The following is a 15745-nucleotide window of genomic DNA, read 5'->3' as shown; positions in this document are numbered from 1 at the left end:
CCAAGTAGCTGAACTACAGGCACGTGCTACACGCCCGGCTAATTTTTGATTTATGTAGAGATGAGGTCTCGCCAAGTTGCCCAGGCGGGTCTCGAACCTGCAGGCTCAGGCAATCCACTCACCTCGGCCTCCCAAAGTGCGGGATTACAGGCTGAGCCACTGAGCCCGGCTTTCCTCGATATTCTAATGCTGCCAACTCCCAGGGTTCCCAGCTGCCGTCTGACATTAACCCATGCCCCTGACACATCTCCTTTTATAAGACACAAGGCAGGTGGAAGCAGCAAGCCTGACTGTCTGAATACAGACAGTCACTGTGGAGTTGTGGGGAATATTTGTTTCCGTGCTGACAGCTCAATGAGGGGTGTAAGTGACACGCAAACAACTTGGTCTCAATATCTCAGAAACTGCAGCTTTCGGTTTCTGCGTGGCTTGTATCTCAAAAGGTCCCTGTCTCACCATCACCACAATATCCCCCTGGGAAGAAAGCAGGAACCTTTGTGCTCTCTCCTGAGAAAATAGGCAGAGCCTGCAATGCCAGGTGCTGGGCAGGGGAGCTGGTTCCAGGCAGACCTGGGTTGGAACTGAGGCTGGGTGGCTTACTGGTACTGGGGAAGGTTGGAATCTCTCTGAGCTTTGGTTTCCTCATCTTTAAAGTGGGGATGTTGTCTGAGTACAGCTTCAGGCACAGAGTAGGAACTTACAGGATTAAAAATGAAAGAACATTCCTGAATTAATTTTAGAGACAGAGCATGTTCTTTTCCTTTCTGAATTCCCCAGATCTGCCTGTTACCGTCTCAGTGGGTTTTGATTTTTATTTCTAAGGACAGCAAGGAGGTTGAGAACGAGTAGACAAAGTAGTCAGGAGAGCCATCCTTCCTACGGGGAGTCCCTGGGCTGCCCAGGGGTCGCTACATCTGGACTCACTTCCTGAATCCTACTAGCTGAATGACCCATGTAATCCTTCCCACTCTGAGCCCCAGTTCTATCTGCAGAGTAGGGCTCACATAGCTTGTCCAGTCCATCTCTTGGAGGGGGCACTCCAGGACCCAGGGGAATAACATCTGAGCCAACTGTGAAGTGCTATGCAAGGGGTGGCCATGCCAGCTCCCGCTGGGCCTGCAGACAGAACATATTTCTTAACCCCCACAAGCTCCACCCATGGGCTACCCCCTTGCACTCATGATCAGGGCCCCACATCTAGATCAGGGCCCCACATCTCAGGGACCTGGTCCATTCCGGGGTCCACACCTGCCACGTCTTCTATGCCACCTCTAAATTTAGGACCGGGGTTGCCTCTGAATTCAGTGCACCTGAGCCACCATCACCGAGCCGGCAGCTTGTAGGCCCACGGTTCTCAAGAATCTGATCTTTGTGGTTAAGAAAGCAACCTCTTTGATCCAGAACTCCAAAACTCTCCAGCGTCTCCCCTCCCCCAGTCCCCACCCTCTCCCCTAGGCTTCTGCTGGCCCCAGGACTCTCTGTAAGGATGGCTGCAGTGCAGTGGCTGCTGGGAGTCCAGAAGTCACTCGGCAGACCTTGAGTGGCCCACCCCTGGGCTGTAGAGGGTCTTGGGAAGGAAGCCAGGAGCAGTTTCCATGTGCCAAGGGTTTAAAGCCACAGCCACAGCCCTGAGCGAGAGGGAAGGGGGAATGGGTTCTGCAAAGAACACCCCCTTCCCCAAGATCCTTCTGAGAGTTTGAGGAGCTGGTGAGAAGTCCACCAAGGTTGGAAGTCCAGCTCCACCCCTGGCTTGATACATGACTCTGGGCAATTGTTCCACTACCCCCTGACCCTAGGCCTCAGCTGCTCCAGCAGTAAAATAGGGTAGGGTTGCACTAAAGCTATGATGCTCAATATCACTGGCCATTAGAATCGCCTGAGGGGCTTTAAAGCCACCAATGCCCAGGCCCACACTGATAGAGTCTAACTTAACTGTTAGTGTGAGTCCAGGTATGGATTTGGATTGAAAGCTCTCCAGATGATTCCAATGTGAAGCCGAGTTGGCAAACACGGTACCAGGTTAGGAAGAACAACTATCAGCATCTGTGTGTCTCTTCCTTGAAGGTGGAGACATTACCAACCATTCCTGGCACTTTCCCATGAATCCTAGCCTGGCTCCTGAGTCACTTTCAATACAGTGCTCTGCCAGCCACGAGCAGTAGGGTCAAGCTGGCCTGCACAGTACAACCAGCTCGCCCTCCCCGCATAGCTTTGATAGACAGCTATGGGGTCTGTCTGCCTCCAAAACCCATGGCTCTGAGTTCTCCAGAAGGAATCATTTTCTGCAAGCTGAAGCCTCAGCTACATTTCAGAGCAGAGTCTTTCTTCAGCTTGTTCTGAGACTGGTCATGTCCACACTTGGACACCAGCTTGAGAAGAACAGCAGGTGAATCAAACAGTCGCCACCGGATGCGTGAGTGACTGTGATTCCGCAGTGGGTGATGGTAAGATTCACACTGCTGAATGCTCTGCATGGATTATTTTATGGTTATTATTTTTACCATCAGTTGATTTCTCCCCATAATCATGTGTGTTTCTCAACCCTGACTCAGAGAAAGAAGGAAGAATTTGCATCAGGCTCCCTGGAAGTGAATGCGAGATTAAATCCTTCCTCAATCCCACCCTGCCCAGCCTGGCAGTTCATACCCTGGCAAGGGAAGCCGAGCTCTGATGGGATTCTGGCCGTCATCAAGCAGGGCACTGGATAGGGAAGACAGGTGGCAGAGAAAGCTCTGAGCACCCTCAAAGAGTGGCTGGAATGGGGATCCCAGTGGGCTCCTGGTCACAGAAGGATGGCCATGAGTGGCTAGAGGTCTAGAAGCAGAGGGGTCTGCGAACAGGGCACTGACCCACCTCCCACCCCAGACCTCTCTGACTGCAGACCAGTGCCGGCCAGCAGAGACAGGGAGGCACAGAGGTCATCTGAAATGTTCTACCAGTGAAAAGAAGCACGTGGAATTAATTATATATTTTATTTAACTTTATCATTTCTCTCTGAACGCTGTATAAAATGATCATCATTGTCACCTTCATTTTTGAAAAGACAGGGTCTCGCTATGTTGCCCAGGATGGTCTTGAACTCTCAGCTCATGTGATCCTCTCACCTCAGTCACCCGGTGTTGGGATTATAGGCATGGACCACCACTTGTAATTATTCATTATAGCCCCCAAATTACTAAGTATATTTATATTTAGTATTTATAACATTTATATAAATATATATTTAGTATGTATAAAATTACTAAATATGTAATATATATAGCGTTATGCTATGTCTCGATAATCCAGTGTGTTTTTAAACCCATAGCACATCCCAACTTGAACAGGCCATGTTTCTTTTTTTTTTTTTTTTTCTTTTGAGTTGGAGTCTCACTCTGTCACCCAGACTGGAGTGCAGTGGCTGCTCCCAGCCACCGCAGCCTCGACCTGCTGGGCTCCGGCGATCCTTCCGCCTCAGCCTTCCAAGTAGCTGGAATTACAGGCGTGCGCAACCATGGCCGGCTGATTTTTTGATTTATTGTTGAGAGGAGGTCTCGCTGCCCAGGCAGGTCTCGAACCCGCGGGCTCAGGCAATCCACTCGCTTCAGCCTCCCAAAGGCGCGGGATTACAGGCTGAGCCACCGAGCCCGGCCAGGCCATGTTTCAAGTGCCCCATAGCCACCTGCGGTTGGTGGCCCTCATGGCAGGCAGCACAGCTCTAGACCTGGCTGGCTCATGTTTCTCCTTCTGCTTGGATGGTCTGGTGCCCCTAAATAGCCAGGCTTGTCCATGAAGCCCCAGCCAGGGGAGGTCACTCCTGCCCCAGAACCCCTGACTCCTATGCTTGTCCCATGACATGGTGCCCCATCTGGGTTAGTGTCCCGATTGGAGGGAGACTTCTGGGGCCTCACCAACCCATGCCTCCTCTACAGGGACTCTTTTATGATCTGCAGAGAAGGTGCTGGAGAAAAGTGTGTTGAAACGAAATGAGAGCATGTTTGCATATTTTAGGAGGTTTTCTTAGGATGGTTTCTTCATATAGATGAGAAGCCAAGGCAGGAGCTGGTGGGATGAGGGGAGTGGAGACAGAGAGGTTTCATTGGAACCCTGATTCATATTCATGAGGTTTCTTGGGCGTGGCTTTCTCCCCCACAGAGGATGAACAGGGTTTAGAATGTTTTTAAAAGCTCAAAATGCACCAAATCCATTTGGAGAGAGCATATTGAGTTGTGAATCTACCATCAATTTTAGTGAAACATTATTTTCTGGGCACTATTAGAGGGAACCAATCTGTAATTTTTTAAAAAACAGGAAAGTTGCTTTGGGAAATGAAATTAAGCCAGAGAAAAATTCAATAGTCTAAAGCTGGAGCCATATCACCTGTCCTCTTCTGAGGGGTCAAATTCACCTTATTAGCTCATGGCACCCCAGCCTCGGAGGTCTAGGGTTCTCTGTGTGACCCCTGTCTGCCAACCCCACGTATGATGCACCTTCCCTGGCAGGATTGAATCCCCCTCAGTTCTGTTGCAGCCAGTCCTGGGCATCATGGGTGGTGCTATAAGTACTGGAGGGAGGGAGGGTGGGTGAAGACCACAGAATCATTTGTCAGGCCTGTGCCACATGTTCCCATGGTCCATGTCCTTAAATCCTCAGGGCACTGCACTCCCTTCTGGTGGCCCAGAGAGGCCACATCACTGGCCCAAGGTCACACAGCAGAGGGGTGGATTGGGTCCAGGCAGGCACAAGCCAGATTCAGTCTGCTAATGCTCTGCCACATCTCTCTCAGAAAACAAAGGAGACCCTTTCTCCTCTCACTGTGCCTGGACTTTGCGTCCCATGGGAAACCCCGAGCAATGTAAGTTTCGCCTCCTAGTTGGTTGTGGTGGTTGGTTCTCAACCGGGAGTGATTCTGGGCCCCAGACAACATTTGACAATGTCTGGAGACAATTTTAGTTATCAAAACCGGGGCAGCAAGTGGTATAGAAAGAGACACTATTGGCATCCAGAGGTGGAGGCCAGGGATACTGCTGAATACCCTAGGATGCACTGGACAGGCCCCAGCAGCAAAGAAGTATCCAACACAAAATGCCAATGGTGCTGAGGCCTAGTGAACAGTTCTAGAAGAAGGAAGAATTGGTGGCTCTGCTCTGCCCTGGTCAGACCCATCTAGAGACTTGCAGACAGGTCTGGGTCTCATGTTCAAAGCAAGACGCGGGTTGACCAGATCTCCCCTAGAGGTTGCGGCGTGCCTTGGAAGACAGTGGAACCCCTGAGGTTGTGCTGTCTGGGGAACAGAAGTGGGGGCTGGTCATGGGAAAGTCAGGCTCAGTGTCTCCAAGTCCATGGGGCCTCCTGGGAGTAGAGGACATTCTGCTGGGCTGCAGGGAGCAGAACTGGAAGCAGAGGCGGGAGCTACAGCAACCAACTTCAGCTCAGTATAAGGACAAACAGGAAACAGGCAGAACCTTCCATCAGGGAGGCCCTCCTCTCTGGGGCGTGCGTGATGCCGGGTGATGGTAAGGCAGGGTGCCCTTCTAGGTGGTTGCCGTCGGGGAAACTGGGAGGTGCTGGGAAGCTGGGTAGCTGGGCTGTGTGTGCTCACTCACTCTCTCTTTCACACACTCTCTCTCTCTCTCTCTCTCTCTCTCTCTCTCTCTCTCTCTGTCAGAAAACCCTGCACAGATCCTACTTCCTAGATTCAACGAAAGCTTCACATCTACCTCCTAACAGAACATCAAAGTTTCCTTTTTTTATTGCCTACTTCCCAGATCATTAAGCCACTATGGACCTGAAGTTGTGTGGTTTTTGTTTTCCTTCCAGTTGGAAAAACTGATTGATTGGGTGATATAATTTTTCTTTTTTCCGACTAACACGCATGGGGGAAGCGCTCCAGCTATAGAAGAATGGCTTAAGAAATGCACAGCCTGAGGCCAGCATATGTCAGCCCTGGCCAGCTCAGGGGCTGGAGATCTGGCATGGCACTGGACCAGCCCAGCAGCACCTACCCTAACAGTGGAGACCTCCAAACCATAGGACAGGTGGGTCTATTTTGCAGGGCACAGAGCATGCTACTTGCCCCCTGTGAGGGTGGCAGATGACCCTGCTGTTGACCTGGGTGTCCAGGCTGGGCATGCCCAGGGGTTGGGCTGTCCTGCACTCAGTGGACAATAGGTGTCCAACCACACTGTAGGATGCCTTTCTCTGTCATGTTTCCCCTTCTCCCCTCCTTTAGGGACTCCTGGGGATTGAGGACCCAGGATAATGGGTTGTAATGATGCAATTTAGAAATTGAGTGGGAGAGAATCTTTGACACCTTTTTAGTTTTGAGTCTGATCCAAAATAATCTGAGGCTGAAGAGGAAGAGCATGCAGCTTCCTTTTCACTAAACCTGGCAATGCACCCCGGAAAAGAATATGGGGCCAAGAGAGGCCGTGACTGCTAGGAGTCAGCCAGCCCCGCTTGGCTCTTCAAAACCCCGGCCCATATGCCCCACCGGTCAGGCTCACCTGGTGATCACGTAGGGTGCAAAGCACACGAGGAAGGTCCCTATGAAAGTGCTGATCTTCTTGGTGGCGCGCTGCCGCCTCCGCCTTTGTTCCTCCAGACAGCGTTCCCGCACACTGTGTGAGAGAGGGAGGAAAAGGTGACTCACGGGACGGCCTGGCCAGATCAGAAGGAGGGACTAGTCACAAACACAGGCAGTGGCCTCTAGTACAGTGACTTGCAAGACCACGGTCAAGCCTTGGCTGAAGCGATTGACCTTGGCCAAGCCGTGTGACATCACTAAGCCTCAAGGTCATCGCGTGTAATACAGTAATATACATTATGTATTTTGTGTAGGTACTTTATTGTATTTGACATAATATAATAAATTGTCACAAAGGGCTGTTCTGAGAATTAAATGCATCCAGCACATGGATACGTGACATGTGTTCAAGGCCTAAAGCACATAAAGCAACTAGAACAATGCTCATGTCAGTGCAAATGAGCATGAACTCTTAGTATTATTCATATCATTCACTGATCACCAGCTTTGCACCGGCTCCAGGATGCCACATGCTCTCTGTAAAATCTCCAGTTCTTATCTTTATCACAAGCGATCCTGCCAGGTGTGTTCTGCCTGCCAGGTGGGTTTTTGCCTGCCCTGCTTTACAATGAAAACCATGAGCTTTGTGAGGCCGAATGATTTGCCCAACTGGCGAGTGGAGGCAGGATTTGAACCCATGTGCATGATTCAAAGCTGGTCTTTTTCACCCAGGGCAGCCTGGACTCCATGCGTGTGGCGTGTGACACAGATCTTCCTCTCCTCCACATCTTCGGCCTGACTTTTTCCATCCCAAAGCCTCACCCCTGTCTAGGCACCGCAAGACGGAGTCAGGGAAGGAGAAGTCACCTGATTCCTCCAGAGACCAAGTTGAAGAAGCCAAGAGACTCCCAAGTACCCATGGAATTGGGAACACAGCTTCAAGGATGGAACTGGGGGCACAACTGAAATGAGAAGCTACCTACGCCTCTAACTGCACCTCCCTCTGACACCTGCATCTCGAAGCACACCCTCTTCCTGCTCTGCTCTGCTCTGGGTCCTTTCAAGAGGTTCAAAAACAAACAGGGAAGAAGACTGTGGTCACAGTTGCCTAGGAAGAGAAGATATCTTGGTAGAGCTAGGCCTGGGTTGCGGTGGCCTGGCTCCAAATAAAAGGCCAGTCTATCCAAGGAAAACAAGCAGTGGAGAAAATATTCATGAGCCAGGTTCAGGGACATCGCTAATGCCACAGCAGCCATTCCTTTCTGCCAGGTGAACCATCATTTTAATACTTCATCAAGATTCTGTTTAGACGAGATTTCCTATCACAGATAGACAGTTCCATAGTAGGTGGGATTGAAGGCTCCCGAAATTCTTGCAGGATTTTTTCTTTCTTTCCTTGATTTCTACCTTTCCAGGAATTTAAAGAGTTGAAAATTGGAGTTGGGCTTGGTGCAAACAGGTTTCATCCTGGTTCAAAGTATACTATTCATAACTAACACTACTAATTCCTTTCTAAAAATGAATTTTAATATCAACCCTCATTTCTTGTGTCTCTGATACATGCCATGCTAGATAGAGGGATACATTTGTTTATTTTGATACCACATCTCTGTGAGCTAAAGACTGATAGCATTATGGCCCCCATTTCTCAGATGAGAAGGCTGAGGTACAGAGGTGTTAAGTCACCTCCCCAGTCATTACAGACCCCTAGGGGGCATCATCTCACCCAGGAAATTTGAAGGACACAGCTGGGCCTACGGAGGGACCCAGGGGGTGACTTTGCCTAAGGCTATTCAGCAAGAGTCAGTCTTAAACCTCCCAACTGTCATGACTCCTGGGTTCCTGCAGAGTTTTCTACCAGAGTCCTTGACTTGTGTGACACAAGAGGACATGGTCGGGGAAGAGGGAAGGTGGAAGTCCCTACCCCGGAGGTCTGGGTGTGGTGAGGTCACCGACTTCACTGACCTGGTTTTGAAACTCAAAGTCCTGCATCCTGGGAGCCCCCGAGTCTCAGGCAAACCAGGATGAGGGTGACCCGAGGGTGTCACGTGTTTGGTGTGAGTCTCTGCAACAAGGGGCTTGTTTGTTTTAATATTAACATCTTTTCCCCAGTGCTTTCAGTGTGCCTGAGGCGAGATGTGCTGGAGATTCAGGACACAGGCTGGGTGTCCTGAGCCCCTATGGGACATTCACCTAAAGAGACCAGCAGATCATTCCAGACATCCCCCAAATATGAGCACCATATTCACATAAATGGTTCATCAAGGGCACTCCAGAGGAACTGGAGCTGGGCCCACCTCCGATTTCTGACCCTGACAATGTTGTTCAGTTCTCAGGTGCTTCAAAATAACCCCAATGAGTAAAAGCTGCTCTCACAGCTGTGTGGCCTCAGGGAAGTCACTCAACCTCTCTGAATTGGGTTCCTCATTTATCCAAGGGGGATTTCAAAATACCTAGAGCTACCGCTCATTACAGGGACAGACATTTTTTGGAGACAGATAAGACTTGTCTACCACTAGCTCTTTGAGAGTGAAGAGCTTCCTTGGGTCCCCCCCCAGTGGGAACCGGGATTTCTGCTAAGGGGCTGAGGACACAGCTATTCACCCAGAAGCAGCTTGTCTTCAGATAATCCCTTCCTGAAACATGAGGCCTTGGAGAATATTTAAAAGCATATGCTAGTGAATGTTTTGGAGGTCTTCAAAAAGATAGAGACTTCAGGAGTAATGATAGTTGGGAGATTTAAGACTGACCCTAGCTGCATGGCCTTAGGCAAAGTCACCCCTGGGCAGGGGAGTTTCTCCATCGCCCCAGCTGTGCCCTCCAATGGGTCTGCAGGAAAGAAATGGACTCTGTGCAGCCTGGAATGGTCAGTGTCACTCCTCTACCCTGTAGAAACCTCTGGAGAATTAACTGTATCGGTCCCTATGGGTCTATGTAGCAGAGAAAACTCAATAGCAAGCACTGTGCAGATACAGTGTTCCTTTGGGAGCTCATGGTTCTAAGCTCAATGTCTTATACCCAGAAAATACTCAGTGAGTGTGTGTGGTAGGAATTAATGAAATCCCTTTTAAAAAATCTCAGGAAAATGAAGACTCAGTTATTTTTAAAGCGACCCTTCCAAAGAGGTGACAGTAAGTCAGAAATCTGTCCTAAAATAGATTTTTTTAAAAGTGAGCCTTAAAAACCTTTAGCCTATCCAGCAATGCAAGGATTGTCCGTGGATGTAAGGTCATAAAAAGCATCTCCTGGCCTGGCCTCCTCTCTTGGTTAACAGCCTAGTGGTTGGGCATGACACACCAGAGCTGGACTTTTGGGACCAAACCCAAGCACCCTCACTTAATTGCTTTGTGGCCTTAGGAAAGTTGTGTAACCTTTATGTGCATCAGTTCCTCAGCTCATACTGAGATGAACTAAATTAACATACAAAAGATACTGATGGCAGTGCCTAACTCAGAGTAGGCACTCCGTAAATGCTATAATCATTATTCCTTTGGCATGTATTTGTTGAACAATTGCTATGTTCCATCATGACCCTGAGCTCCAAAACCACAATGTTCCCTCCCACTACAGGGGAAACATGCAATTTACGAGAGAGACACCTGTAACCAAGATGATGCCAGAGGTGCAATCACAGTGAACTAGGAGTCAGGAGGCCTGAGGTGGAGTCCCAACTCTTGTGCTGGCTCTGTGACCCCTCCTTGGACCTCCAAAGACATGATGGATGCTTCCCAACCTTTATGGCACCGAGTATGCTGTCAGGCACAGAGGGTGTCTGCAGGATGGATGTCATTTCTGGGGTGTATATCCACGTGGGCCTGGTCACGTCTCTGCTCTGAGACAGACCAGCTACACTCTGTAGCCATGGGTAGTATGAGAGATCTACTCCTCTACCATCACAGCTCACAGATGGGGAAACTGAGACTCCAAGAAGAGAAGGACTTGTTCACCCAGAGGCAGGGCTAGTCTCCCAGGCACTGACTCCCAGTCTGGTGCCCCTCACTGGGAGCCACGTTGCTCCTTCTGTGAGTTCTTTTTGAAGGAAAAAAAGAGGATGGGTCTACCTCCCCGCCTGGGGCTCTCCTGCTTTCCAGGTGGAAGCAGGGAGGTGGCAGGGGGTAAGTCAGGCGGAGTCGTCCCCAGGCTCTGAGGAAATAGCACAGTCCTCTTGATGAGGATCATTATGAAGATGAAGAAATGATGATGATTTAATCACAGTATGAGAACAGCTCTTCCACTTCCAGAACAGCAACAGCACACAATCACCTTGTCTTTGCTGCCATTTCCCCCACCATAGCATCGCAAAAGCGAGCTCCTGGAAATCTTACAGCGGGTGAGCCGTTATTTTATTTATCTCCAGATGTTTTTTGACTCATCTGGAGAAAGGTTTACAACATGCCCAAGGTCACACGGTGAGTTTGGGACCGAGCCAGGCCTCGCCCCAGGTCTCCTGACTCTGAGGTGTGAGGTGGTTCCCCAGCCCCCACTGCCTCCCATAGAATCACTGATGGTGAGCATTCTCAAACAGCCTGAGTCTGGCAGTGGCACCTGGTCCTCAGACTCACAGGTGGCATTTGAGGCATAGTGTGTGAGAGGCCAACACTCCCCCGAGGCAACCTGGCCAGGTTCTTTCCCCCAGAGTGTGAGCATGTGTGTTGGCATGGGGGGCTTCTGAGGCTATGACAAGACAGTTTCCTCGAGACAAAAGGAGCCAGGCTCTTCAGCATCACGACTTGTGGGGTTGAAGAGATGTTCCCCAATAGACACTGGTCATGGGACAAAGGGGTTGGCGAATTCTGGGAACATCTGAAAAGTCAATGAATGAAGTGATCGCAAATAAAAACCTTCCAGCTGCAGACACTTCCCTGCCGTCTGCAAGGGCTCTGGGTTCAGAATGACTCCCAGGACAACTGTCGTCCACCCAGAGCCCACTCTGAGTCCTCAGGGAGTGACTGGGATTTGTTTCTGGCTTTGAAGGCAAAGGAATCAGCTGACCAAAGAGCCTTGAGTTTTGGGTCGGAATGTGAGTGTGAACGATAGTCCTGTCCTCAAATCCAGCATGAGGAATTCCTACCCTGGGTCCTTCACATTAAGGGCCCACACCCCGCCCCGCAAAATGAAGATTTCACAGGGCTAAGGGGACGTGCCCACCCAGAGTCCCCACCTTCCACTCTAGACCAAGCTTTATGTGCCAGGACCAAGGGATTCTTTGCCCAAATGCCCTCGTCCTGCTTCCAAGATGTGTGCAGCCATCTCCCCTGGTCCCATTCTCCTGAAGGTGGCCTATGCCACCTGTGTGCTCAGCTAGAGGCCTGAGGGGTGGCACTTGCAAGAAACACAAGCATGGAGTGTGGCTGCACAAGCTGCCATGTGCATCTCATGCAAAAAAGGTCCCTTGTGGTGCTGGGAAGATCTGGGATTGAGGGTCAAGGCAGGTGGGCCATCTCGGCTCTCCCCAGCACGTGTGAGGGTGACCTCTAAGGAGGCTGAGAATTCTAAGCTTGAACCTAGCCTCCAAGGTCATTATATAGATATATTTGTCAGGGAAGGAGGGTAGAACACATTTAAGTGTGTGAGCTTAATGGAGAACTTCTAAATATCTGTATATACAGTTCATGAGCCTCCATTTGTGTTATCACCCATCTGTAATATTAGGGGAGGCCTGAGTCTGAGGCTTGGTTCGAATTATTTTCTAGATATGTTACATTAGGCTGGTGCCTCTCTTCCGTGGATCTCCCAGCTTCCCCATCTGTAAGGTCAAGGGCACATTGAGACTCTCGTCTACTCCTCCACAATTCCCACACCCTCCAGAATCAGCTCCCAACCAGCATCTGCAGACGCTGCTAACAAGATGTCGAGGACATGCTGGGAGGCCCAGCAGATCCCTAGGGATGCTCAGAAAAGATTGGGTGCTGGTCCCCCATTGAGTCCTCTTCATCTGCAATCAGCTTCTGTTAAATCTCCAACTCGAGCTGTGACCCTAAGCTAAACTGGGTCCCTGCATCCATGCCCCAGTGCCCGTTGCTCTGCCACTCCTGGCAGCACTAGGGAGAGGGTCTGGCTATAACTGGTCCCAAGCTGTGGTTTGGGAGAACTGAGCAGTGGGCAGTGAGCGGTGTGCACTGAGCAGATGGAGGACCAGGTGTGTAATAAGTATTAGAAACTCCAAACTGCTCCAGAAAGGTAGGAATCAAGCAATTGCCACAGAAAGGCAGGAGTGGAGAACACTTCTGGGGGGTCTCAGATTTAATGAAGAAGAGAAGGTCTCTGATGTTTGGGAGGTGGCTAAAGCAAAGAGGTGCGGCGGCCTGCCACATGTCATTTTAAACACCCTGCAGGAAAAGCAGACACCACGAGAGAGCTTCCTGGCAAATGCCACCCTGAGTCCTCAAAACGGCTCCCTTTTAATGAAGTCCCAGGAGGCCAGCAGTGTGGCAGCTGATAAAATTTCCAGTGAGCAAAACTCCACCTGCTGTTCTGGCTGTCTAGAGGGAGAAGCCAGGTCTCTGTGCACCAGGACTGGCACTCCCAGGCCCCACCGGCTCTCAGTCTGGTCCAGGAGGCTTAGTGCCTGAGACAGGGCATGCCCAGGGTAGCCTCCAAGCTGGCTCCGCAGTTTCTCATTTGTGAGAGAAGTAGCTTGGAGCTGCCAAGATAGAAGCCTGTGGACTGGCTGTCCCCTCCTATATGAGTCATCCTCTCCCTCACCCTGCAGAGGCCAACTCCTCAGAGAAAGACATGTCTGTGTTCACCGAAGGGGCAGTACTGTCCCACCCGTCACTATCCCATGACCTCAGGGAGCTCTAGGCCAGGGGACCGATCAGAACTATTTCTGTTCCAGAGCCCTTCCTCTCTCCAAGGAGACTGGGCCTGGAAGGCCCCAAGGCACCGGGAGCAGGGGATGCTCAAAGCAGCTTGGAGCCGAGAAGACGTCAAGGTCCCCCCAGACAGAAGGGGGAAGAGGGAGAGACTGGAGACAAGCAGAGTGGCTGCCTCTGCTCCTGAGACCCCAGGACTCTCTTTTTAGTGACTCCTTGCCTGGAGTCAGTCAGAGAGATCTGCAGGAGTGGAGCCAGGTCTACACCCTAACCGGGCTGAAAAGGAGCCCACCCCGCTTCTGGAAGCTGGAAGAAGAGCAGGGAAGGGGTTTGTACTCATCTAAATAATAACTGATTCCACTCCCAGCTCAACCTTTCTCCACTGTTAGACTCATAGTGAAAGCCACTGAAGTCCCACGAGTTAAATGACATTGTTCTGCATCTTCTAGGACCAGCCCCAGCCCAAGTCCTAGGGAGGCACCTTCTGAAGAGAGATCCTCCCACTCCTGGGTACTGGGAAAGGAAACAGCTCTGCCATTGTGGCTGCAAATATCTCTTTGAAGGACACTGAACCATGCACACACATGGGCAGTGAGAGACATTGCATGCTTTATGGCAAAGTGCCCACATGCCACCCCTGTGACCTGCGTACACATGGCTGTCTGGTACATATGCAGTTTATGTGTGGACACATGAGACAGCGTGTGTGGAGCTCCCACATTTACACACCCTGACATCTATGTGCGTGCAATCATTCCACGCACATTTTGTTCACGATTCTGCAGGGAGAGTCTGTGGCTAGAAGCTTGGTCTCGTGTATAACCATGAATGGCAGTGCCAAGGAGGACAATGGACACACACACACGTGCCCTTCTGCGTGTTGGTGAATGTCAAGGACGGCATGTTATGGCTCATGGGCAGGAAGAGCCCAGAACTGAAGAAGCCCTTGCTCAGACCGACACCTCTGGTCTGTGCCCTTTATCCCTGGCACGTGACACACGTCGTAGAGACCCAGCTCTTTTCTCCGTCCCAAGGCACGCCTGGGCTCCCAGGGTTCCACTCACAGGAAGGTTCTAGCCTTCCCCTGATGGTGCTGTTTGCCTCACACACCTTCTAGACACCAGGTGGTGTCTAGCCCAGGGGACCGATCCTTATCTAGGGTCCCAAGCAGCACAGCCTGCCTTTTCTGTGACCACAGAATAGAAAACAATGGAATTCGCCGAGACACTGCCAGCCGCTGCCCTCCTCACTTTCTTATTCTCATGGGGAAAGCCGAGGTGAGCTCAGGACAGCTGAGAGTTCCTCCTTCCCTAGCTCAGAGGCTCCCGGGGATGGCAGGGGTTCCCAGCGGGTACTCGCACTCGCCCCCCTCCATCTGCCTTTCTCAGAAACAGCAGCCAGCGTGGGGATGGGATAGGAGCAGGCTCAGTCCCAGGAGCTCGGGTGACACTTCTGCAGGCGCCTCCGGGCACCAAGTCCAGGAGACGCTGGACATACATTCTGGGGAGGACAGGAAGAGCCCCAAGCCCGCCCCTCCAAGCCCGCCACAAGGGAAGATGCAGCCCAATTCCATAAGAGACAGAGGCAGCTCTGACACCGAGAGAGACAAGCCCCACACTTCCGTTGGAAGGGCTTGGTAAGGAGCTTCCTGAGCATCTGGGCCACCCTCTCCGGGGGCCCGATTCAAACCTTTTAAGTGTCTTAAGCAGTGAACAAAGACCCCTGCCTTCCCATGTGCCATTTAAAGCGAAAACGACAAACACACCAACCGAGTGTCAGGAAGCCCAAGGAAGTTCTGACGCTGCGATTTCCACCCCGATGCCTCAAGAAGCGAAGGACAAATGGGTTCACTCGCATACTTTTGCGGCCCCAGATGGCTGGCGCTCTGAGCCCCTGCTTCAGCCCCCAGCCTCGGCCACTCTCCTCGCTGGCGTTTGCCCAGGAGGAAGGGAGGCCCCGAGGCCGGGAACCTCGCTCCCCCCACGTCCCCTGCCCCCTGGCCGGAGCCCTCGCCCGGGGCCCCCTCACCTGGGGTGGATGTCCACGAGCAGCACGAGCGTCTGCATGGTGATCACGTCGATGCGCTTGCAGTGGAAGCGGGCCACCTTGAGCACCTTGAGGTACGTGCAGCAGAGCACGACGAAAGACAGCAGGAAGCTGAGGGCGTGGAAGGCGCCGGTGAAGACGGCGAAGCGCAGGCGCTCGTCGGGCCGCCGGCTGCACAGCGTGCACGAGGCGTAGAGCTGGTGGAAGCCCAGCCAGGACAGCGCGAGCGCGGCGGCCGGGAAGGTGAGCGCGTGCAGCCACGTGTAAGCCACCATGAGCGCGGCGTCGCGGAGGCGCATCTTGGCCCGGTAGCTCAGCGGGAAGACCACGGCCACCCAGAGGTCGATGCTGAGCGCGGCCATTCTGAGCATGGAGTTGG

The 15745-nt window shown here is 51.7% G+C and overlaps 1 protein-coding gene across 1 annotated transcript in view; it reads right to left on the bottom strand.

The window, feature by feature from the left end:
- The window catches only part of GPR26 (G protein-coupled receptor 26), a 27038-nt gene extending 11310 nt beyond the window's left edge, over positions 1–15728 (bottom strand). Inside the window, exons 1-2 of the mRNA XM_021707678.1 lie at positions 15349–15728; positions 6486–6599 (exon numbers count right to left, since the gene is read on the bottom strand). Of these exons, the coding sequence (XP_021563353.1) occupies positions 6486–6599; positions 15349–15728 (494 nt within the window). The remainder of the gene's footprint in view (positions 1–6485; positions 6600–15348) is intronic.
- Positions 15729–15745: the final 17 nt, after the last annotated feature.

This window comes from Carlito syrichta, unplaced genomic scaffold, assembly GCF_000164805.1.
Source record: "Carlito syrichta isolate Samal-C Ts95f unplaced genomic scaffold, Tarsius_syrichta-2.0.1 Scaffold123370, whole genome shotgun sequence".
In the NCBI taxonomy this organism is placed as follows: Eukaryota; Metazoa; Chordata; class Mammalia; order Primates; family Tarsiidae; genus Carlito; species Carlito syrichta.
The sequence above is the reverse complement of the archived record's forward strand: the minus strand, read 5'-3'. Positions and strand labels throughout refer to the sequence as shown.